General features: G+C 40.1%; 1 protein-coding gene across 1 annotated transcript in view; it reads right to left on the minus strand.

Annotated features, from left to right (window-relative positions):
* Positions 1-12816, minus strand: part of glra4a (glycine receptor, alpha 4a) — a 37611-nt gene extending 24795 nt beyond the window's left edge. The window contains exon 1 of the mRNA XM_047585942.1: positions 12466-12816. Coding sequence (XP_047441898.1) covers positions 12466-12533 — 68 coding nt within the window. The 5' untranslated portion in view covers positions 12534-12816. The remainder of the gene's footprint in view (positions 1-12465) is intronic.
* Positions 12817-24762: the final 11946 nt, after the last annotated feature.

Below are 24762 nucleotides of genomic sequence, written 5' to 3' on the forward strand. Positions count from 1 at the left end.
TTTGGCTTCACTTGGAATTTCCTCCAGCTGGATTTATACAGAAGTACAGTCTACCAGTGTACAGTGAACATGTAATTAGACGCTGCAGACTGCTTAACTGCGATGATTAATGTCTCCCATTTTCCTACCTGCACCTATATGAATATGGATAGAAGTGTCAGCTCCCATCACTCTCCGTATAAATCACATGCCCTGATAGCATATGCTTGTTTTTCCTGTCACCCCCCACTCATTTCCAGTTGCCATAATCTTTTTCTTTTATTAGCTACAGTATCTGCTAACTGCTTTAAGCGGCTTATGCAGTGGTGTTTGCCCTACTATATATATAGTACTGGCCCTTGGTTTGTCTAGGTTTCTGACATTCCTCCGGCTTCTTCCTCATGGTTATTAACTGCTAACGGTTGATGCTTATGGGGGAAGTGGGGTTTAGCGACCTTCTCAGTTTGCCCCAGGGACCACAGCACCATACTGTAGCAGTTACTGCATTAAAAGAGCCATTACAAAGCTACGGGCCAGTGCCTGAGTCAATGGTCCACCTGTGTCTTTAACAAAAGCATAAAAGCTATTGGGGTTTTGCTGTCAATCTTTGTAGTGAAGTGAAGCATAGACCCAAGAGAGGTAGAGCAGACTGTTACACAGAAAATTTTCTCAAATAAAGACACACAAAGACAGCCACTGCACTCTACATGACCCATATTTTGGACATGAAGCTGAACAGGAAGGAAATTGTAGGCATAGCCGCCGGCCTGTTTCACTTGATCAAGCTGCTGGCTGGAACCAACAGCATCATGACAAAGACACCATGCAGCTGGGTGTAGCAGGGATTTTCTGAATCATACCCACAAAAGAGGGCAGCCTGACAATGCTCCGTGAAATACCACTTTCTTGTTTGACTCATGCTGCTAATGTGGAGTCTGAAGGTAGAAGTTACTTCTTACCTTTTAATGAAAACTTATACTGCAGCGTGCGAGGTCATTGGTGTTATCATTCGGATGCATTCATGCCCACCGATGAGAGTGCCACATCACCCATGTAAAAATCACTTTTCCATTTAAGGTGGTTAATACTGCAAGCAGGAAACAGTGAACTCCGTCATATTCTCTGCGATATTCTGTTCAGTATAATTTTTGCTATAATAATTCCTTTTTGTCATGACTAAGTAATTCACTGTCAAGTAGTGCATTTTCTCATAAATATAATTGGCAAGGAAGTGTGTATTCTGCACTGTTTTCAGTTTCCTACTGTGAAAACCCCACGCTGATATGTTTTGTCATTACACTGACTGAATACGAGGCTTTAATTAGTAACTGACAGCCCAAGAAAAGTAATCTGTAAATGTATGTGTACATTTTTCCTAACAAGATGACACATTCAGCATCTAGCTTTCCCTCTCCAGAGCACCCAAAAAATGAATTAAAAACCCAAGGTCTTTATAACAAGTGTACGTCACTTACAAATATGCTCAATTAAATTGTATGAAGAGATGTCTTTGAAGAGATGTTAAAAGTGTAAAGTTGTTAAAGCAAAAACGCACCTATGTCATTTAAATACACTATATGTGAATGTGTTACTTAATTTTTCTTTTGTTTTTAGGCTATGGAGTTAATGAAGTCAGGAGCCAAAAAATAGTTCAGCAACACGTTCGCCAACACGTTATTTACTCTCACTGAGAATATTTAATTACAATGGTAACATACGCCGACAGTCAAAATATTCCCCATCTGTCTATCACTACCGCAGGTCATGCGGGCTTTAAACTGCAGTTTTGATTTTTACCACTTTCAAATGACTATTTATGTCTCAGTAAACAAGTCTGTGATGGTACAAAGCGGATGCTGGGTATGATGTCTACTTTCTCACAGTTCCAAAAACCCACAGGCGAGAGACACTGGCTTTGAGAGATTTCCTCTGAGGCTTGAGTCCAAGAGACAACTCAGGCACTGCTCCATTTGCTTTGTGCACTTTTTTTCCAGGGTGATGTCTTATTCACAAGAGCCTCTTGGGGTGCTGGACATGAATTGCATGTCTCGCCGATTTCCCAAAGAACAAAGGCATATGGCTATGGTAATCCTTTAGCCTGTTAAGGAAAACAGACAGCCAGACTATGAACTAATCCTGTTTGGCGTACACTGTTGTTTTTTCACATTTTCTTATAAAGTGGATTTAATTTATCGGTTTTATAAAAGAGAAGTAAAGCCCTCCAAATTGGAGGAGTTGTTTTTGTAGGAGTAACACTTCAATCTACTTCAATAATAAAATAAAATTAGGTATTACTGGAGAACCAAACGCAACAACCCTGCTGATAGCTTTCAGCGGGATTTATGTGACACATTTATTGAGTGGACCTCCCATTTATTGACAGCACACATGTCTCGTCCAAAGAGAACCACAGGATTTGATACATTATTTCAGGAAACAATGTGGAGGGAGTCTCACTGGTCACCATGTGCACTCGCCACAATTAAGAGATGCGTCTCCAGCCCGTTATGGATGATTCAGGAGCTCGAAGTTGAATGTGTGGCCTGAGATAACCACATACCTTGCATAACTAATAGAGTGATAGGCATAAGATCATAATCAAGGCATATCTTTTGAACAGCAGGCCAGACACTGAGGCTGTGTCCCCTAAAATAACCTTAATAAAATATCAGGACGCATTCTCCTTGACTACGATGTCTGCATGTCTACCCATTCTCAATGTGACTTCAAAGTCTGACACTATTAAGGCTTTGAAATATTAGCTGGCTTACCTTGAGATGACCTCATCAACTGCCTGAACAAGGGCTTTAACTGAATACCGCTCCTCCCTCCTCAACACCGAAGTTGTTTGTCTGGAGCTTATGGCTCGGTGAAGAGAAACTAGATTTCAGTTTAAACGTGGCAGGAACAGCATGTCCCAAAAATCAGTTGAACAGACGCTGACAGAGGAAAACAAAAGCGTTTTCACAATTGCATTTTTAAAAAGCACTGGTAATCACTCAAACTGGAGCGTGTTCAAATGGCTATTCAATAAATTAAAGTTGTTCTGACCTCAAAAATGTTAGCAATAACACATTTATCTTTGTTACCGTAGGAAATTGCATATTCAATAAAGTTTGTTATTTTCGACTTAAGAGTTAATTAAAATTATTACGAGTCTTTGCCCACGAACAACAGCCTGATAGAACAGGATCGGCTTGAGTTGAAGTTTTGAGCACTTCAGTCTGGTTTGCGTTTAAAATGTTCGTACAAATCTTTCATTAATCATAAAGTAATTAACACGACAGTTATCCAAATTCAAGTTTAGACAATTACCAGCCGTGTCCCACCAATGTGATTTCAACAACTAAACTGACACCACTCTGTCCTTTCGGGGGAGGACAAATGTCTGGCAGGCAATTGACTGTTTCAGGGAAAGGGGAAGGAGTTAATTAAAGGGTCAAGATAAGCTCTACATAGTTTATCATAAATATGGCCCAGAAAGGTTTTAGAATTTGAAACTTGACCTTCTGAACAAAGCCCACTCTGCTGTTAATATGTTTGCATGTGTTGTCATCCATTTAATTAAGCCGTATTAAACAGGGCCGTCTACTTTTGCCCCAGAACAACAGCAAGAACTCTTAGCGGGTTTATACACTGCAGACGGGAATTATTTTTGAGAAAACATCCTTAGTAGAGTCGACGCTTTTCTCAAAGAAGCTGTGCACCAATACCGCCGAGTATATCCTTGAGACTGGCAACAACACTTTTTAAGCTCAAACTGCTGCGTTCTCTCCTCTTCAGAAAACAACTTTTTTTTTTCTTAAGCACACTGTGATATCATTACAGTTTAGTAATGCACTTTACCTGTCAAGGACAACTAGTCATCTCTCTAATGTGAGGAGAAAAGAGGCGGCCAGTGAAGCAGAGGTCAAAGCACGGGGGATTTGTGGAATTACATGATGTGTACTGTTCTACCCTTGAAGCAGCTCTGCACTCTGTATAAAGGAGTCACCTGCAGGTCGCTTACTTTATGGCAAATAGGCCACTTATACTACAAAGTGTCAAGTAATAGACACCTGCTCCACGTCCAACCACCAATACGGAGGGATTTCTATGAAAACTGATGAATCTATTTGAACTTACACTGTGGGGAAAAACCACAGTTCAAAGCATCTCGGAAAGCTTTTTGCTTACTGGAGCTGAAACTGTGATAAGTGTCATTCAGTTCTTCCTACAGTACGAGGGTTTAGATGTTAACATCAGGCATAAAATATTATCTCCCTGAAACACCAGACAGACCGCTTGACTGGTCATGTGTGACTTAAGCTGTAGTAACACTGGAGGAAGGGGAACAATTTGTTTATTTTGCATCTTATTTTCAATGCAGCTAGACAACAGTTTCCTTTGTGAGTCCACTCTGAGAGGCTTATAGTATGTAAATGAGCCACACTGGTTTCGTTTACCTCCTGTGACCGGATAAAATCTGGACAGCTAGCACCGCAAAGAACGTTTATAAACCGTGCAGGAACATACGCGTTCAGTTAGCATCAATACTTCTCTACAAGTATCTACAAGTTCAGCCGCTGAGTTCAGTTTGTGAGTTTGGACAGAAATGAGAAATTGAACAAAAACTACAGGGATTATTTTGTTGTTTGTAATTGTCAACCTGTAACCCATAAACTGTGCATGCGTAGATAAATAATTCACTAACCAATTTACAGCACTGTAGCACACACACTCACAAGCCAAATTAATTACACAACAGGTAAAACAACTAAAATTAAAGCCGATTGTTAAGCTGTGAATTGCACTTGGATTAATGATTGATGCATGTAGCAGGCTCTGCTACTTCAGCCTTTAGCCAGAAATATTTGTCTGATAAATCACAGCCACTTGGAATTACTGATTGATTGCAGCATGGTCACTAAATGGTTCAGATAATGAGATTCTGATTCAATTACAAAGCAGCTCGACTTTGACTCTACGACTGTTTCTTTTTGTCCAGCAGTGTATTACGAGGTCTGGCTTTCCCCTCACCCTGGATGTGATGTTTAATCAATGTGGACCTCATGGTCAAGAATAATAACATGATGGAGGGTTCATAATGGGGCCCCCACTTCATGCACCTAATTGCAGAGAACATTATGCCCTACAGTGGTGAACCTCAGAGCTAAAGTGCTGCTGTAGTCAATAAGTGGCCATTTTAATCTGCCTGGCCCAGAGAAGAAGAGTGGAGAGGTGGAAAGGTCCACCTAATTGCATTACGTTACTGCTTTGTCACATAGTTTGTTACCTGAAAACTGAGGAGTCATGCTGTGTTGTTTTGTACCCACTCTAAAACACACCCATCTATTTCTACTACAGACACAACCCTGGTTTTGTAACACTGATAAGGCCACTTGAAGCCTGCACACACACATACATATTTGACTAAATCGGGGAAGATGCTGTGTGCTGAAAAGTCTTTTTGTACATTTTTAGTCTGACTGCAAAGCTGGAGCGAGTGGACTTGCAGAGGGCAGAGCCACACCAAGCTGACCAAGCTGAGGGTCAGCCTTTTGCTGGTATCAGGCCGTTGGTGAGCGGCCATAGTTTTGGCCATTTGCCCTGCACCACTGGCAATAGTCGAACCCCTGACGGCAGCTTTTCAGCCACTTCAGCATGTTGACTTCATGGTGGAAAGGGTCAGTCAGAGATATTGCTCCAATGGGCTATTCAACTAAGTAAAAAAATTCTAAAGAATCTTTTCATCTGAATATTCAAATACAGAAACATTTCTACAGTATAATTACCTAGAATGAACAGACTGCAGGCTGATTTTCCTTTCCCATGCAGAACGTATGTGCCAGCTGGCCATTGACTGACTTTGAGATATGGTGAGATATGGTGTTTTGGCCATAGGTGGCCTTTGTTGATCATAGTGCTTTGATGTGTCTGTACCTAAAGACTTGGCTATGGAGAGTCCCTTAGTCCTATTCTAACTACTCCATAATGTATTTAATCCAGAAGTATGGTCTACAGCAGACAGAAAAAAAGATTTATATGACTTTGTCTGTCACAATAAATGGGAACTCTGCCGTTAACAAAAAAGCTTATATTTTTATATTACCGTAATGTTTGCATTACGTTATGTTTGCAAAAACAGTTTGCATTGTCTTTTGTCTGCAATAATTATAAGCCACTTGACAGCAGCAAAAACTGTAAACGTTACAGAACAGATATTATTTCAGAGTTTTATGAACACTTCATCCAACTGACAAGCAGCAACAACAGATTGTTTTTGGCCAATTAGTGAATATAAATCACACATTCAGTTTCATATATTAGTCGTGTTGGTTAGTAACTGCTCCAGAGTAAACCAAAACTTTAAGTAAATTATTACGCTGAAAGATGCTAAAAGGTTCCACAGAGTTTGTGAAGAGTTTGTTGATCATCCTCCCAGTCTTTGTCACAATAACCCTTCAGCTCTGCCCATCACAATTAATGTTAAGAAAAGGACTGATGCATGTCTGAAAGATCCCCTCCATGACCAATGGGTGTTTTGTATTTAATGCCCTTTCAGCTTAGCATTAGATTGCGATCCATCTTTACAGATTAAAAGTTTACCCTGAGCTCACGCATGTCAGTTACACGTCATGATGTATTTATTATTTAGCAGATTTGGGTTTTGATTTCAGCTGGCAGCAAAGGAATTTCACAAACACATGGTTCAGAGCGAACAGGGAAAGAGACAAAGACAAAGACGTTTCTCATCCAGAATGGAAAATTTGTAGGATGTCAGTGGTTGTAGCGTCTTTACACATGTTGGGATTTTGAATAGGGAAAAATATCATAAAGATAACTGGCATATTTAAGGAGATAAACTATTGGAGGAAAACGGTACTGATTTTTGCTCCCTAGGATCAGCACCTCTGTGAAAACTGTTAAGACGTGGAGAAAGGAGGCCGTAAGTACATTTCATGTGACAGAACTGGCGAAAGGTCATATGTGGTTTGATTGAATGGGCTGGAAATAATCAGTCACATCTATCAGCCAGAGGTGTCAGGCAAACACTGACGACTCAAGCTGACGGCTCCAGACCATCAGCGAGCTGTCACCTCCAGCATACATCCAAACAAAAATCTAATGGCCACTGAAGCAATGGATAGGTCTGTGTCAGATGCTCCTTCCATGTCAGGGACTCAGTGGCCAAGTTTTTTCATTAAAAGTTGCAAATGATAAATACAGCATTTAGATTTGCAGAAGGCAAGTCTTGCAATGCAGTCAGTTATTTTGTAAATTGGAGGAAAAAACTAATCCAGTCGTTCCTCTGAGAACAAGCAGAATAAATAACTTGTTTTGAGGTGTCTTCAAAGAAGCTACAATTAAACCTTCAACATCGCCTCAATGGAATTTCAAGCTTAACCGTGCAAAAAAAAAATCACCTCTTTGTTTGATGACTTTTATTAGTGTCCCTGTTCTTCATGTTTCATTGATAAGTGTACCACTACTGTTCATGGTGGTGGTGGTGGCTGTGGAGAGCGAACCGTCTGCTCAACTCTTGCCTCCAGCTTGGCGCTCATTTTTTAGTCATTAACTCACGTAAACATCCCATCTGTTCTCCTTTCATGCTTCCTTTTTGCCAGCACTCCTTGCTGCTTGAGTCTGTGCATCAACCATGTGTGTGGGGAATTCCTGTGTTTTTGGAAAGGATAAGAGAGCCCTGAAAGTGTCTGTGATGGTCTAACTCAAGGTGAAATTGCTGATTCGCTCAATTGATATTTTTTCCCCACTGGTACTGTACTGCTGCCCTTTTGGAAAAAAAAAAAAATACAAAAACAAATGGAACCTTGAATATGAGCTAAGAACACATTCTTTTATTATTTAGTTTATTCAGTACATTACTTTAAAAAGCTATGAAAGCTATTTCAGCATTTCAGGCATTTCCAAGTTTCCATGTGCCAAATTCCTTGCGGGTTGTAAAACACTTCAAATGATGGCACACAGTCTTAGCAGTCTTCTGCTGTTTACTCGCCTCCAGATATTACCTTGCTGTTGCAGATACTTCTAAACCAGTTGGGACGACCGGCAGAATTTAACTAACAACTGAGCTTTTGATTTCTGGACTGGCTAAAATGTGTTTATTTCTTTTACAGATGTACCAGAGAGTGCTTCAAAGAGAAAACATCAGTTTCTGAGACAATACATTTAAATGTTTTCAGAAAATATTTTATCCTTGGGTAGACATTATTCAAATTAATTTGAACTTCAATAATCCTTCTTGATGTACAGTCAGTCCAACAGTTAAAAAATGCTGAATTTCATTCATTTCACCAACAGAATGTTACAATGCAGAAGCTTGGTGTCATGTGCGACTGAAAATGTGCAACAAAATTAACACCCCTAGCTTTCCAAGGCAAACACTTCCCAGTATGAAATGCAGAAAACCCTCTAAAGATCCAGTGTTTGTCCAGTCTGGGTGACTGTAAGTACTTACAGTTTATCTGTAACATTAACTCCTGTCCTTTAAATGTCAACAAAGTCTGTTGGAGCACTTAATACGTTAATAAAGAGCAATTAAAAGTGTTTGTTCCAATCGACCACAGTTGAGCTCCTTTTTGGTCCCTTTATGGTTCTCTGTTCCCTCAAAGGTCATTGTTAGATCAATTTGTCGGTGACTACAAAAAAGTTGAACTTGATATGGTACCCTTGTTTGGCCCCACCCTGCACATTCACAGAACAAGGAAATTCCACTGGAACTGTTTTCATTTTCATTTTTAAATGTTTAAGTATAGCCTGGCATTGCTAGACTCAATTCTTATCAGGGAATAACGGTCTGGTAACATCTCATTTGGATGTCATCATGGGGAGCCTTTCAATCAAACACCTCTGCACACCTGGATGATTATTATTCTGGCCATGGCCTCATAAAGCCCACCAAAATGATTTGAAATGCCCAGCAGATAAGAGCATAAATAGTTCTAAATGGGGTCAGATCAACTTTTGACCACAATAAAAAAGTTGGTGTGGTTTCCAGACCAGCTTCAGTCTACAAATGCCAAGGAAGACCCCTAAACCCTCTTCTACTCTCTGTGTTTAACACCCTCTTTAAAAATAAATAAATAAATAAATCGCAATTATAAGATGCTACATATGATCATGGGTACTGACACCCATTTAAGCCAATATACAGTTTATGAGTCACGCCACTGTAATTTCCACATGAAAATGTTGCATTTTATGTCCCCAATTGTGACGTGTTTAGTTTCATGCAGAATGAAAAAAACAGTTCAGTGTACAGAAAACTAAAAATAATGAGTTCTCAGCCTTAACCACAGATATTTGGGCACTAGTACAAACTGCTGAGGCGAAACATATTCAGTGCCACACAAGAAACGTTTTAACAAAGAATTAAACAAACCCAGAGATACAAACCTAAAGGACTGTTCACACTTAAGATTTTGGGATTTTTGACAGTACGTTAAAACAATCCCACATATTTGAAACCAAATGTAACAAACAGAACGTGTCTCAATACTGGGGAGACACAAAAAGCGAAAAATAAATTCCTCAGTTGTGTCTCTAAGTGCGTTACAGTAGTTTTGCTCATGTTCCCCTTCAAAAATGTCATTCGCATGATTGATATGGGTACTGCTGCTGACCTATTTTATAAGGATGAAGTGAGTAAAGTCATCTACTTCAGTTGATGCATTACAGTTCAAAGGAAAGACAGTACGCCTTCCACGTAAATAGTGCCCTCTTTAAAGTATTCACACAATAATCGGACCCATGAGTGCCCCGCTCTGTCTCATGAGAAGATTTATTCTCTGGTATTTTCAGCTCTGACTCATGATCTCTGATTGACTGGAGGCAAGAACAGCAGGAATACTTGGTGAGATTCTCTGCCCTTCACTTCAATGAAATCCACAGTGCTTCACTGTCAGTTTGCCAATAAACAGATACACATCAGATGGCCAGGAGACACATTTGCACATCTTGTGCGTAAAGCGTTGTAAAGTTACTGTCTGGATGTGTAGCTTGTAGCATCTCTTAGTTGAGACCTCTTAGTTGCATAGCATTTCTTGATTTAACACACCACATTAGGGAGCGAGCATCTGATTTTAATAGCTCCCCATTGCAACTTTGTTTCTGACAAAAATGTGTGCAGAGGGTCTACTCAGAATTATTATCTTATGACTATTTACTTATTTGATCAGATATTTTATAAATTTTATGGATTGTGCACATTTTACTTTTAAGTTTTTGCATGTGAATGGTGGGCATGCATTGGGTGGAAAGTATGATTTGTAGTTGCATCTCAGTTGGGAGAGCTGCTGTTCCACTCAAAAACATTAAGTGATACGTGACATGTGCATTATATTGCGTAACACTGAAGTGCACCACATTTTCGTCACTGTCTCACACTAGTGATTCACCAAAAAAGGTTGGTGGTGTGCTGTTTTCATTTCTCATGTAAGCATGAAAGCAAGAAAACAAGAGCTTACATATAACCACATACGATCAAAGCAAAAACTTTCAAGCTGCCACCAGCAATAATGACGGAAGAGAATGTGAAAAAAATAGAACATTTCGGCTGGTTCCACCAACATCTCTGCAGTGGGCTCATAAATTAACATAAATCAATAACTTTGCAATTTAAATAGATTTATTTATTTCGCCCCCTGAAGGCTTCTTTAAAGAAATCATGTGAGATACACCAGACGAATAGGTTCAAGAAACTAGACAGACTCCGATTTTCCTTTCGAGCTGAAGTTGAACAGAGTCTTGCAACAATGCAGGACACACTATCTTTTTTCAGCACAAGCACACAAACACACAACCCCTGAACAGTCATCCTCTCAGAATATGATACGAACTTTTTTATTTATTGCACCCTTCGTCCCTGTTTCTCATTTCCTCTTGTTGACAACCGTCCAGTCCGAAACGTATCACCTCCATCCAGCTTGAGCACTATTTTACATGACAATCTCTTTTTCCACATCTCTTCCAACACTTCCTGCCTCACACCCACCCTCCCTTCTCCCTCCGACTCATCTCTTCTTTCCTATCTCGGCCATCTTTCTCCATCTACCAGCTCCATTCTCCACTGTACTAATCTCCCTGCCACCACCAGCCAAATGAATCACCACCTTCTCAATTTCTCATTCGCATTTCTTTCAATCCCAAGTTGTTCCATTCCCATTTTCACTTTCCATCATTCCCCTACAACATGTCCACAATTCCATTAGATTCTGCCTGTCTTCTACACCTGCCCTCCTCCCTTAATTCAATCCTTTTCCTGCTTGCCTCCCTCCCACTCTGCCCTCATAGACTGGTAGGAGAGCATATCATTTGTCGGTGGAGGCGCCGTCAGTTGACTGCTCTCCAGGCTAAGAGCTGCTCTCCTCGCCCCTGGGTTCACAGAGTCACGGCTCTGTTCCGCTCTAGGATTATGCAGATCTTAATTCCCTCCTGTTCACACCTGAGGGTGGCGGGGCATGAAATAAGGAAAGTGTTCATTGCAAATAAAAGTTTTTGCCACCATGAGGGGACGAGAATGAGGGAGGAGGAGAACAAGAGGCTATGGGAGGTGGAAGAAAAGAGAAAGGGGAGCTTGGTTGCTTGTGGATTGTCCAGTGAATGAATGAAGGACAAATGGGAATTATAAGGCATGTTGTAGCAAACTGAGAGTAATAAGGAAAAGAAATAAGAAGGGAGTTTTCCTGTTACCTCTTCCAACCTCCCTCCAACCTTTTTCTCTACCACCATGGATAAGCTCTGCACATGAGAAATATACACTGAACTCTTTTTCCTATTTTGTCTTAAAACTTGAATTCCAATTTCCCCAGTGTTTTACCTTCTGAAAATTCAGGACAAGGCATGCCCTTTAAATGTGAGCTCTGTACACACATGTTTAGTTGTTAACCACTCAATTAATATAACCCAAATTGTGTCTTAATCTTTCAATTTAAACCCCTCACATATCGACCTTGCAATGCAAACGGGAACTCCACAGGTTGTTTGTGACCGAGGCAGGTTTTCTTTGTACTCACTAAGAAAAGGACAATATCTCTTCTCGCTGTTCGCATATTAACTGAATCCCTACAACAGTTTCCGCCGGCTTACAAGCTGCGACCATGATATTAAATCGTAATTTCCACAGTGACATGACATCCGTTTGCTTTGTGCGTAAAAGGCAGGACCATTTTTGCGTAATTGCGCCCAGATTTTCTCGCACTTGCCTCGTTGTACAAGGCAGTGTGTTGTTTTTCTCGTGGTCTTATTAAACGACTTGCGAAATAATGTAGTTGAAGGTATTATCGCAGTGTACATTTGCACCGACTAAAACGTGTCGCGCACAATATTTAATCCAGAAATCAGCCGATCGAGTTAAAAAGTCGATGCAATGACAGATCGGATGTGGGAGCGTCGCGTGAAATGGTGAAAAAGTTTATGTCAAGCAGCTGATGAGAGAAGATAACTCAGACAAACAATGAGGGAATAATAAATGTTAGTGCGTCTCACCTGATAAAGCCTCCTTGGAAAAAGCAGAAAGACAAGACATAGAGAATCCGGATGACCTGTGGGAGCATCCTCTGGCTCAAAATCTCTCCCCACTCCCACTGAATAACTTGCAGAAATAATTATTTTGGGAATCAGCAAATCCACTGAGCAGCTTGTGAGACTGGGCTAGAGGTGGAAGGCATCGTCTCTCTCACTGATCCAAGCTTGTCTTTGGGGAAACTTATCCCCCTCCCACCAAGTCCAGAGGGCTGCACACATCCACACAGCAGGAGCTCTGCTTTGGTCGGCTGGACGGCACTGGTTAGTGTGTTAGTATGTTGTTAGTGCTTGTGTTCAAGGGGAGTGTCGGTTTGCGAGTGTGTCCTTTTTTTCGCCTCCCTTTCTCTCTCTATATATATTTCCCTCCCTCCCTCCAAAATATTCAAAAGGGGTGAAGATTTAAAGCAACAGTCGCTTTTGTTTTGATGAGTACCTCATGACAACTACCTGCGAAATTAGCCTTAATTGGGATCTGGGTAAATTGCAGCGTTGAGTACACGCAGGTTGTTGATCAGTCTGTAATGAAATATTAATGAAACATTCACGTTGGAAAGGATCAAGAAGTCTTCTGAGAGATAAAATGTACCAACAGATAGACTGAAAATAATGCCAGAAAATAGTTAATTAACTTTTGGAACCGCCCTCAAGTGGCCATTTGAGGAGCTGCTGTTTTGACCCTAAATGAAGGCTGTTACTTCATCTCTACTGGATGTGAGGCAACTGGTCATTTTGACTAAGAGAGCACATCCTCACCTGCTGGCAGAGGAAATTAGAATCACTATCTTGGGGTTGTGCGTATCCATCAGCCGGTCAAGTTGCCGTTTACATCTGTCTGTCCAGAGTCCTGCATGTCATGAAGAGAATTTCCAATTAGGCATTTATGTACATTTTGTCAAAATTATGTTGATTTTTCAGAAATCTCTCCGGTGTTCCTGAGATATCATATTTATGAGTATGGGACTTGGCAGCACATACATACAGGACAAACTGAACACATATTGTGCCAGGCCACAGCTATTGCTCTATGGACATGTTAAAAGCTCTGGCTTCGTGGTTGACATAACGTATTTCTCTTTTAAAAAGCATGGAGTTGATTGTTAGTTGGTGTTTGCATGTTGTACCTGTACCTGTGCTGGTGAGTGTGAATTGTATCTAGTCTTTGTCAGGGGTGTTGAATGTATGGGCTGTGTGCTTTTTTATTTTCTTAAAAAATATTTTCATAATGTACTTTTTTTTTTTTTTTTTTTTTTTTTGCACTAAAATAAAAATAAACATTTGGAGCTGTCGCTATCTGTAGGTCATTATGTTGGTGGCCAGGTCCGGCCCAATGAGATCAAGTAAGGCTGTATGTCTCCCCTGACTTTGACAGTCCAGGCCTTTGTGTTCACTCTGTGGTAGTGTCTAGGCGTGCCTTACCTCTTGCCCAATACCACCTGCCACCTGGCACCAAAAGCCTCTACAGGCTGAGTGGTAATGGGTATTCGATGGATGGATGATTGTGAACATTTTTTCCAAAGTAACTACTATGCAAGTTTAATGCACAACATCAGTGCAGCATTGCACTGCTAGAACACTGTGTCACTCACTCACCTTTTTGCATTATTCTTTTGTTGATGTTAACAAAACAATTTCCTCGCAATTTTCTAGTTCCTACCTTCCACACACTGCAATTATTCAGTAATACTCTGGAGCATTTTCTATCAGTGGAGGAGCTTTTGGTCATTAAAAAAATAAAATTTGTGGTAACTACAAAATGGTTATCAGTTCAACCCCCTAATTTGATTTTTTCTTGTTACTTTTAAGTAGGTTTTAAATCGCAAATTGAGACCTAAGACCTTTTTATGACTCTGCTAAACCCACCATCTTTGCGCCCGAATGTTCTCTGTCTTCCACATTGGAAGATAAATCTCCCGGGTATCCTTCAAGCATGCAGTGTCTCAGGTTATAGATCAGTTTATGCACACTTTCAGGAACCATTAACATCTCTATGTATTAAAGATCACAGGGCAGTAGCACAATGTGACACATCACTTAGGGGGCTTGACCATGAAATTGCCTCTTTTGCCATCGTTCATCTTCACTTGATTCCACCCAGCAGATCTGGCGTTTCCTATGCAGCCAGAGGTATTGCTATGGGAAAATCAGACAGATTACACATAGACACTTATTAAACACCTCATACCATTGCACAAGAGCTCTTTTAATTGTTGTTTTTGAGTTTGGTTCTTAAAAGCAATAACTAAAACATTCACAGGTTTTAAATAAAAGTCATACATTTGAGCCACTGAAAGCTGTATGTATACTTTTGCTGCAGATCCATTTAAAAAGAGTTAATATGATGATGAATATAGGATGATACAACAGATGAACAGATTGCATTTTACAGGCCTTCTTGAGGTGTCATGGACCTAACTTAATGAAACATCAGTGAAGGGAGGTGCCCACTTGAAAACCCCAATGATGTGCCACACACTGCCTACTGCTGTTGGCTAGGCTAGTTACATGGTGTCTTCTTGTTGGTTGCTAGTCGGTAGCTGACTGCTGGCCTGCTGGTCGGTTTTTGGATGGACTGGACTACTAATTGTGTTTTGCCGCGGATCTTGGTACAAGGGATGGTAACATCTTATTCTGTGTAATAATGAATATTATCCTATGCAACAGCGTTCTATTACACTGACCACACACAAGTTTATATTTATTCTGGTAACTCGGTTTAGAAAGGTCTTGAGGGTTAGAGTACTAAACAAGTCCGTGCTCAGATTGGATATTCTGTTTAAACCGACCTTATACATGCAGAGTTGCAGGTAGCCTTACAGTTGCTAGGTGACAGTGTATTCAGCTTTGTTTATTATGACTCTTTGGTGAAGTCAAGTGTTTGCTTAGCCCACTTTAACCTGCAGGAGTTTCCGAAGAACAGGAGTAAATAGGACACTTGTTAGGGCCTATTTTCAGTTCGGTCTGCCATTGAGTAGGGCTTACTGAAAATATCAGCAGGCATGTCCCCTGTAAAGAAAGGACATGGCAGCTTATTTGTGCGTTAATAGTTTTTAGATAACAATGGAGCTCGGTGGCACACAGCAACAAGCTACCAGCTGCACAGCTTGTACCTGTCAGTAAGATTGATTAATTGTTGGCTTTATTCTTTTAAATGCTATTCATTTACATATCTTATTGTCTGAGATGACATCCTAAGTGATGACATAATGTCATAAATTAGTGACCTCTCTTTCTACCATACTGTAGATTCTATTATATATAAAACCTATTCACACATAGTAGATACAAGAATTACATAAAAAAAAAACAACAACAACAACAACTGGGAAAAGAAAATAAGCAACTGATAAGCCACCAACCAGCTATCTGAAGTGATTGCTGAAAATGTCAACCTTGTATCTTTCATGTCATTCTCTAACCTCTCGGTTACATAGATTAATGGGGGTCTTGCAGATGAAAGGTCAGATTCCAGCTGCGGTGATCACTCCAGCCCGTTTTCCCTTTCGCTTGCGTAACCGAAGGGACTATCTTTTTTAACCAACCGTACCTTAATAGATCCATGAACCATGCTCCTGTTTTATTCATGGTCACATACCAAACTTGACCTTTAACACGGTAACCTAAGCAGACAATGTTTGAGAATGGCTCTAATATCCCCCATTAGACAACGCGGGCTTGTTTCTTGACTTGACATCTGTGAGGAAGGAAAGAAATCCCTGAGACTTTGATTTAAGTTGGCAATGAACCCATGTAGCTAGACAGGAATGTAATCCTCTGATTCTCCATTATGCTGCCAACATGTCAAGTAATTTACTGCACAGTAATTTACATTTACTGTGAAGATATTTTTTAGGTTGTACCTCAGAGAGTTTTCACCCCTTTAGTCCCAGAGAAATGGTTGCTCAGCCTGGCACAAAAATCCCAATCTTAAGCTCTCCCCTGAGGGAAAGACCTGTGGCAGGAGGCGTCTGTTTGTGGCCTAACCTCTTCCTTATCCTCCGCTGCAGAGTAAATAACATTCTGCAAGGCTGTTGGTCTGGATGAATACAAAAAGCTTTGTGCAGTGGTCCATGCTGTTTATGGCCTAAAGAGGTGATTATCCTCAAAATGTTTAGAGCAGCCTACATGGAGACAAGGTTAAAGTGCCACCCTGTCTAGTTTTATCTGTTTGGTTTGATAGGATTTTGGTAACAACTGTCTGTCCTTTCCTGTCCATACTCTATGTGGTCTAGATTAAGCTGAATTATTTGTAGATAACGTTTCGGTGATAAATGGTAAATGGTCAGCAACATTATTAACGACTGGCACAGTCCACATGCAAAACGTGCCAGTTCAGAACCGACACGAGTTAGCATGCATGCATGAAGAACCCAGTTAGAGCTAATGCTAACAGAGCCAGCTATTGCTAAATAAACAAATGTTAGCTTGACTTTCATCAGTCGCTTACTTGGAGAACCCCAGCAATACACCAGTATATCGCTAAGAAGAATCCTTTTTTGTGGCTAAGAGATAAGATGAGATGTCACATGTTGACAGTTTGTCAGACTTCGGGTGGCCCCTGGTAGCTTGGGGCCCAATTTAGTTGTGGACCTTTCCTGTATGGTAACTCTGACTGTTATAAAATAAAATAAGATCGGCTGAACAATTGTCAAGATGAGGGATAAACCAACACGCAGAGACAGATTCCTTACTTTTACTTTGGATATTTAATTTTCTATATAGAGACTCATTTTTAATAACAAATGCAAAAACTTGAACATAATCAGAACAGAAAACCACATCAGTCACACATTTCTCCTAAAGATGATCAGAATTGTTCCCAAGTACGAGAGGACAGTGTTGCGTTTAGTGCTTCCCCATCGCTTTCAATTTTTAGAGGTTTGTTTGCTTTTAAATATAGACATAAAGCTTTTATAGATTTTTATTAGTTTATTAGTATTCTTCATTAAATTTCTATTCAATATTATTAATATGTAAATTCAGCAAAGATTGCACGAACAGTATCTAAACAACAAGAAACCTAAAACTCACACATACTGCAGGGTGTGGATTGGATTGGAAGCAGTGATTTTGTTTATTTTTAATATGCAGAGTTATAATATTAGTCCTGTGTGGAGTTTTCTTTTAAGAATTGGCATCAGAAGCTGCTTTGTTTTGTGAATTATCAGCAAACAAACCTTTTAGATAAGGTATTATAAAATGTACGACGATGGACCCATCTAGAAACCACGGACCTGACAATGAAGAACGTGCTCGGTCATATCTAACCACCTCATACATAAATATGGGCCTATTTCATCCTAATCCTTGTGGCCTTTGCTGTTTCCTTAATCATGTTTTGAGCCTCAAAAACTGGATTTCAAACTTGATATAAAAGTGTTATTTTGTTTGTGTCACAGGATTACACGTATGAACCGTGGTAGACATAAATGTGTAGAGATAACACTTTCCAAGTCATCACAGATGTATGAAATGAAATAATCCAGACAGACATGACCATGTCTCTGCATGCATAAAGCATTACTTCAGTTGGTACTGCCAGCTGAAGTCGACAGAAGAAAGCTGATGGGCACTGACGTACGGAGATGGTCGCTATGAAGTAAATGATAAGGCAGCCAGTGTCATGCAGCCAAATTATTGGAAGATTACAAAAGTAAGTTTAGCACAATACAGGCTCTATAGAGGCTTTATCCACTTTAGTGGCAGTCAGAGGCTGATTTCTGATTTCTGATTCTGACATTCTCCATTAAATACAAAAAAGTTCCTCTTGTTTCAAATTTTGACCTGAAAATGAAGAATGGAATCGTTACATTAGCAGCCAACCAGCTTTAAAATAATTCAATATTACTATGTGAGGTAGGAACAAATGTCAAGGTCATTGTTATTTTCCATACTGCACATGTATCCTGCTTCTACTTTGGCCTAACCTACTTGTCAACACTTTATGGTCTGATACTTGGCATGCTGTCATGTGACACTGTTCTTCTAAAGCTAAGTTAAACATTATCGCCATGTCCCCTTGTTACCATTAAGACAGAGTTAATATTAACCAAAATATTGGAATAGGTCTCATAAGACAAGCCTTTAAGCAGTGAGTGTAACTGCAGTGTAATTCAGCTCTGAAAGGCTCTGACTCAAGCTTCCATTAAAGCCTTAATCACTTGACTGACGTGCAACTGCAAACAAAACTCAACAGCACAACACTCTCCACAGAAGATGCATTAATCTGGAAGGAATAAAAATAAAACAGAATATGTCCCGTTGTTTTGTAGCACTCTCCATCTGCCCTGCTGCCAGTCTCTGGCCCTTGTCAGAAGAGCATGACATCTCCTGATATTGCCAAACAACTGCACAGAGCTGAGCAGACTAAAATGGAAAGAAAAGGTCAGATTTTGATGACAGATGTGAATATGGTGGCACGGGTTAGGTAGGCCACCAAGGGAAAGGTCACTAAAGATGCCTCGGAGGCCTGATCAGGGATATCTCCTTTCAGTCTCTTGCACGCTATGGAGCGATGAGACAGGAGTTGTTTTATCTTTACCGTTTGGTAGAGCCATTAAACACATTGCAGGAGTAGACATAAGCACCTGACTTTTTTTTATTTATTTTTTTATAAAACACAATAGTTTGCTGAAACTCAAGATAAGGGCTTTAAACCAGGCCTGCAACTCTGAGAAAAAAATCTTTACAGCCTTTTTTTTTTTTTTTTGTTTCAGCTGTAGAGTCTCTGATAACACAGCCACATATGGAATGACAATGAATGACAAATCTGGACACAACGTAACCCCTAGTGTCTGCATTTGCATTTCTTCCAACTGGCCTGTCTATACCGCAACACTGTTTTTTCATACTAGGCAGTATGGCTGACAGAGATAGCCTGGAGGTCTGCTTAATTTGTTCATCCTTTCTTCAATGCACTACCTCCTAGCTACTCTTTTGAACAAGGTGGCCCACACATGAACTCACATTTAAAAGCACAGTCTGTAATTCTACAGAAACAGAAAATCTTTGCCAAACATTTGTAAAACACTAAGGAATAATTTTAATTTATGATAGCCATATGATTTAAATTTGTGGTTTTATAATACCAGGAAAAAAGATTATTAAAATAAATTAATAATTCTTCCTGGTGCTTTAAAAAGAGACATTTTTCTCTCAAGAAGGACAAGTGCATCACTTAGTAATGTGAAAACAACATATGGTTATATATTATATATATTAAAAAATGGGAGGAGGAGGTTGGAGTGGTTGGGGCAAAGATACACTTTAAGACTGCTCCTCCTTCATAGTGCTTTTATATTTTAGACATGACCATGACCCAATTAAGTGTTAACAGCACTACAGATACAACACTGCTCCTTTAAACGTGATAATTTTTAGCCACATCTACAATGTTTTATTATATAGTGACCTGTAACCATATACAGATTTCTATTTTAACAGTACAAACATTCAACACCACCATTGTCCAAGTATCGGTTGCAATGATTTGTACACTGAGCCGACTGGAATTGGGGTGAGTCATGGTACAGCTATGATGCAGTGGGTTTTAATTGCTGTGTCGTTTAATGACGGAAGCCTCTGTTTCAAAGAGTTGTAGCCATGAAATACAACTCCAGCTATGCTGACTTGAATGTGCAGCTGTGTGCAGCTATGCGCTGCTTTATGGCTCAGCCATAAATAAGGTGCTCTATACTGTCTTTGTTCAGGTTTTCACTTACTGAGGCGGAGTGTAATCGAGGCATCAGGCCCTGAAGAAAATATTTGGATCTTATTTTCACGTATACAATTAGTTTTTCACTATATGTTTAAAACAGTGTGTCTGGTAGAGTGGGGGGAGTGAAGGAACTTTCAGTTGCTGTCCTATTTTCAATGTTATGCCTGTGACAATCACGCAGGTAGAAACGGTGAGAAACAACAACACAGTGCCCCGTGGCTTCTTCTATGCTGCTCTTGTGAATATGTGATGGGAATGAACAGAATGCAAAGCAATGTGGTAATGCATTACATTTTAATTAAGAAAACAGAGACAGTGAACAGTTAAGGAACCTCTCAGCTGTCATTTCGCCTCACAGCTAGAGCTCTTTTGGGCTAGAGTGCCATCATTTTCATGTAAACAAGAATTTCGAGTTGAACCTGTGGCCTCGTGTCTCTATAAATTAATCATAGGTTTTTTAATCAATTGTGGATGCTCAGAAGTTCATGTAGTCTCCAAGGTACGGTTCATTTAACGGCTGGTGTTGTTCATATTGTCCTCTCCCAGTTCGATGCCTATTTTTACTGTCTGCCTTTTGTGGAATATTGTAAGAATTCATCATTTGCATTTCACAAACACGACATTGACTACAATTATTTTTGGATGTTTCATTTCATTCAAACAATCTTTACATTCAGTTCAGTTCAGGTTTGAAGCATCCTCATCCATTTTATTTGTAATATCATCATCATAATAATAATAATAATACATGCCATATTTACTCTCAGATCAGGTGGTTCATTTGTCTGCGCTCCGTTGTTATCGATGCAGTGGGCTGGGGAAATGTTTCCATGTGTCCATGAGAGATTTGGGTTATGCTGCGTAAAATAAACAAGGCTTTTCCAAACTGCCAGGCGTATCCAGACAAAGAGGAGAGAACCTGCAGTGTTAAACAAGACATCTCTCAGAAATACTATATGATGAAACCAGGAGCAACTGCATCTTATCTTATTATAATGTAAACGGTTTACATTGTGTTCCTCCAGTCAAGCAGGTAATAGACCTTAGAGGTTACCTTGCCCAGACATCCTTTGCTTTGTACATTCTGTACCTGCAGCTCAATGGTAAATCAGATTTTCAGAGGAAAAAAAGATGAAGTTAATTCTACACATTTCAGAATAGACCCAGGAAAAAAGGGATAACTAACAACTGCTCTTGTAACAAGAGAGCAAGAAAGCGTGCGCAGTAGATTGGGAGCGGATGATTCATGGTGGAGTATTAGGAATGTGCTTAGGTGAGGTGGAACGGGATGTACTAGGCCACCACTGAAGGTTGTAGATGTACTGAAAGGATAGTTTATAGTTTAGCCCTCGCATGATTAATTGTGTTTTATTTGGTCACTGGTGGGGTTATTCCAGCTTTAGCAAATTATCGCTGAATAAAACTCTAAAGTTTTCTTTTTTCCTCCCCAAACTGCAAATGTCTATAGTGGGGGGTCAAAACACCTGATCACCTGGCTCCACTTTTTACTTTTTACTATTTATCCTATATCAGTATCTTTCCTAAGCAAAGCAAACAAAACAAAAGAAAATACAGCTTAGTGGGCATTTTATCTTTGTATAAGATAAGGATTTCTCATGGGTAATAAGCAAACACTTCACCGTGATATAGTGCTTTTCTGATATGCAGGGAGCACAAAGGGTTATGGCAGCCACAACAGTATAAATCAGAACTATTACTTACCACTCTGCTTGCAGACTACTGGAAAGTGTTGCCATTAATCTTTAACATGTTTACATGGAATGTATGAGGCCCAAGACATTTTGTGTCTGAAGGAATTGAATGGAGAAAATGTGTGATGCAGTTACTTGTTAAAGGTCTTCAGTGTCAAGTTAAAGAAACTATGATTTTCTTTGTTTTTTCTTTGAAAAGAAATGGTGATGAGTCAAAATGCACCTTAAATATTTTGGACGTACTGCTATGGCTGTGTGTGTGTGTGTGTGTGTGTGTTCTCACAGTGGTGCCAGAACAAGCCCACGGCTGGAATACAACAGGAGGTTCAACGGCGCTGTAAACAACACAAGTGGTCTTTTATACTCGTGACCTCTGGTATTTTGACAAAAGGAAAGAAAGCTCAGAGAAAAGATCGCTCTCCAAAACATGGGCATTTGGTTTCTCTCGGCCTCATAGGATTCTGGCTGATGCAAAAAGTTCAAGACAACTTTTATTCAAGTTCACACATATCTCTGGGGTATTTGTGCTGTTGTGCAGCAAATTTGTCAGATTCTATTCAGACTACCTATTATATTACACCCAAGATTACTTTCCCTTCTGAACCAATCAGATCTATAGTTTTCTTTGTTGAACTAATAACATATAATCTGCAAAATGTATGACACCAGGGGGAAAAAACCCCATATTGTAATAGTTAAGTTGTTTTGCTGAGAGTCCAGCTGTTTACTTCTCATATTGAGAAGCTGGAGACTTTTGTGTAATAATGTGAATCGTCAGTTCATTAGTTATAGCTGTCATTTCTTTTTTGAATTTATCGCTCAACAAAATGTGTGCGGTTATAATCTCTAAAAACTGGTGGAAAAGTAAAAGAACAGGGAGTACATCGACAGATGTTTTTATGCATCATGTTTTATTTAACAGAATATTTTGGTCCAAGAGTTGCCCTAAAAGAGTGGATAGTAAAGTGGTAGATACACTACCACTGCTCAAAGTTGTGTTCTGGTGTATATTTTTCTGAAAGTGTGATTTTTTTTTTTTTTTTACTCTCCTCACCAGCTTCCCCTTCTCCCTGGATGTCAATATTTAAGCGAGCTTCAGACCAACAGCCGGGGGCATATGGTGGAGAGTGAAAGAGAGAGAGCTTCAGCTTGGGACAATGGGAGAGGAATTAAAATTTAGGAGGAGCGAGAGATCTGGATGATGATATTTGGGTCGATAGTCATATTCCTGCAGTGGGCAGAGAAAGTAAACTGGTGCAACAGCTCAGAATATTGTAGGAGCTCCTGCTGACCAGCTGCTGTCAGAAATGCTTTCATTTCGTTTGTTCACTTGCAACTACAATCGCCAGTTCAAATAGCAGTGCGTCTCCCATTACACATCACAGTTTTATTGTTTTCTAAAATTCAAACTAGCTGCTGGTAATCGTATCAGGGCCAAAGTGTACACATAAGAATAATGGAGGGATAGCAAAATACCAAAGGCTAAACAGACGAAAACAATCAGATCAAGGTGATTTCCAGTCCTTTATACTCCGCCTCGTCCCGTCCACCACTTATACACCCCACAACTCCACAGTCATACAGAAAACATCTGTATGAGACATGACTCTGAGTTGTGCTGAAATTCAGTGGTATAAGGTGAACAGGAACGGGACAAGCACGGGGCCCTGTGGGGCTCCCACACCACTCACCACCACATCAGACAGGACACTGCCAAAACACACGAACTGCGGCCTGTCTGTCAGGTAGTCAGTGATCCAGGAGACAGTGGACGCGCCAACACCCATCGACCGCAGCTTCCCATCCAGCAACAAAGGCTGGATGGTGTTGAAGACACTGGAGAAATCAAAGAAGGTGATTCTCACTGAGCTTTCTGCTGCAGATAGATGAAAAATGAGGCGTTTATGAGAACAGGGATTAGAATACACAAACCATTCATAATTGGTAAATTAGGATACTTAGAACCCTCCGAGTGAACAACCTTTTGGGAGCAATAAGAGCCAGCTCTTCTCAGTGAGCCGAACCATCAGAGACGGATCTTTGAAAAGAGCTCCCACTCAGTGAAACAAACTACGCACAGCGTGCCATTGTGTGGTATAGTAATGACGAGGACAAAACAAATAAATCAGATTGCTGATAAGAAACAGACTTATTTGTCAGGGAAACATAAATTGTGAAGGATAAAGAATTTGTGTCCCTCTCTACAGAGCAGATTGCCGTTGACAAACTGCTGGAACAAGGTAATTCACTTTCCACTACACTATGAATTGATGAAGTCTACCACCTTCATCTTTGCACTGCAGCAGTGTTGACTGCAGCAACTTTAGAATAATGTAAGCAGCCGTTTCTGATCTTTCTTCTTCTTCTCATGTGGTGCGTAAGAGCTGGAAGGGTGTGAATGGTAATTTGTTTGACTGGAGGTTCAGTGGCCTGGAGGAAAGGGGTTTGCCAGTAGTGTTAACTGCATCTCTCTCTTGCAACTCTGTCTTCATACATCACTGAGTAAAATCTGAATAATTCATCAGCAGGTTGCGTGTTTATTTTGTCAAAGCATCCTCAAACGTGATGAAGGGCACTGTTTGGGTGTGGGAGGAAAAGAGGAAGCAGCAGACTCTCAGGGAATGATCAACGTGGTTATTAGTTCATGTCAGAAACTTGTCTAACATCCATCATGGGTAATTAGGTTTATGACACACAACATCTTATTTTGAAAATTAATGGAGAAGCAGACTAATGTGGAGCAACGTTTGAAAGTGCGAACTCCCTCGATCTCAAAATTATCTCGGCTCTATATTTCTCCTTTTGAACTGCTTGGGTTGCTCTTTCAATCTA

The sequence above is a fragment of the Mugil cephalus genome, chromosome 5, assembly GCF_022458985.1.
Source record: "Mugil cephalus isolate CIBA_MC_2020 chromosome 5, CIBA_Mcephalus_1.1, whole genome shotgun sequence".
NCBI classification, from domain to species: domain Eukaryota; kingdom Metazoa; phylum Chordata; class Actinopteri; order Mugiliformes; family Mugilidae; genus Mugil; species Mugil cephalus.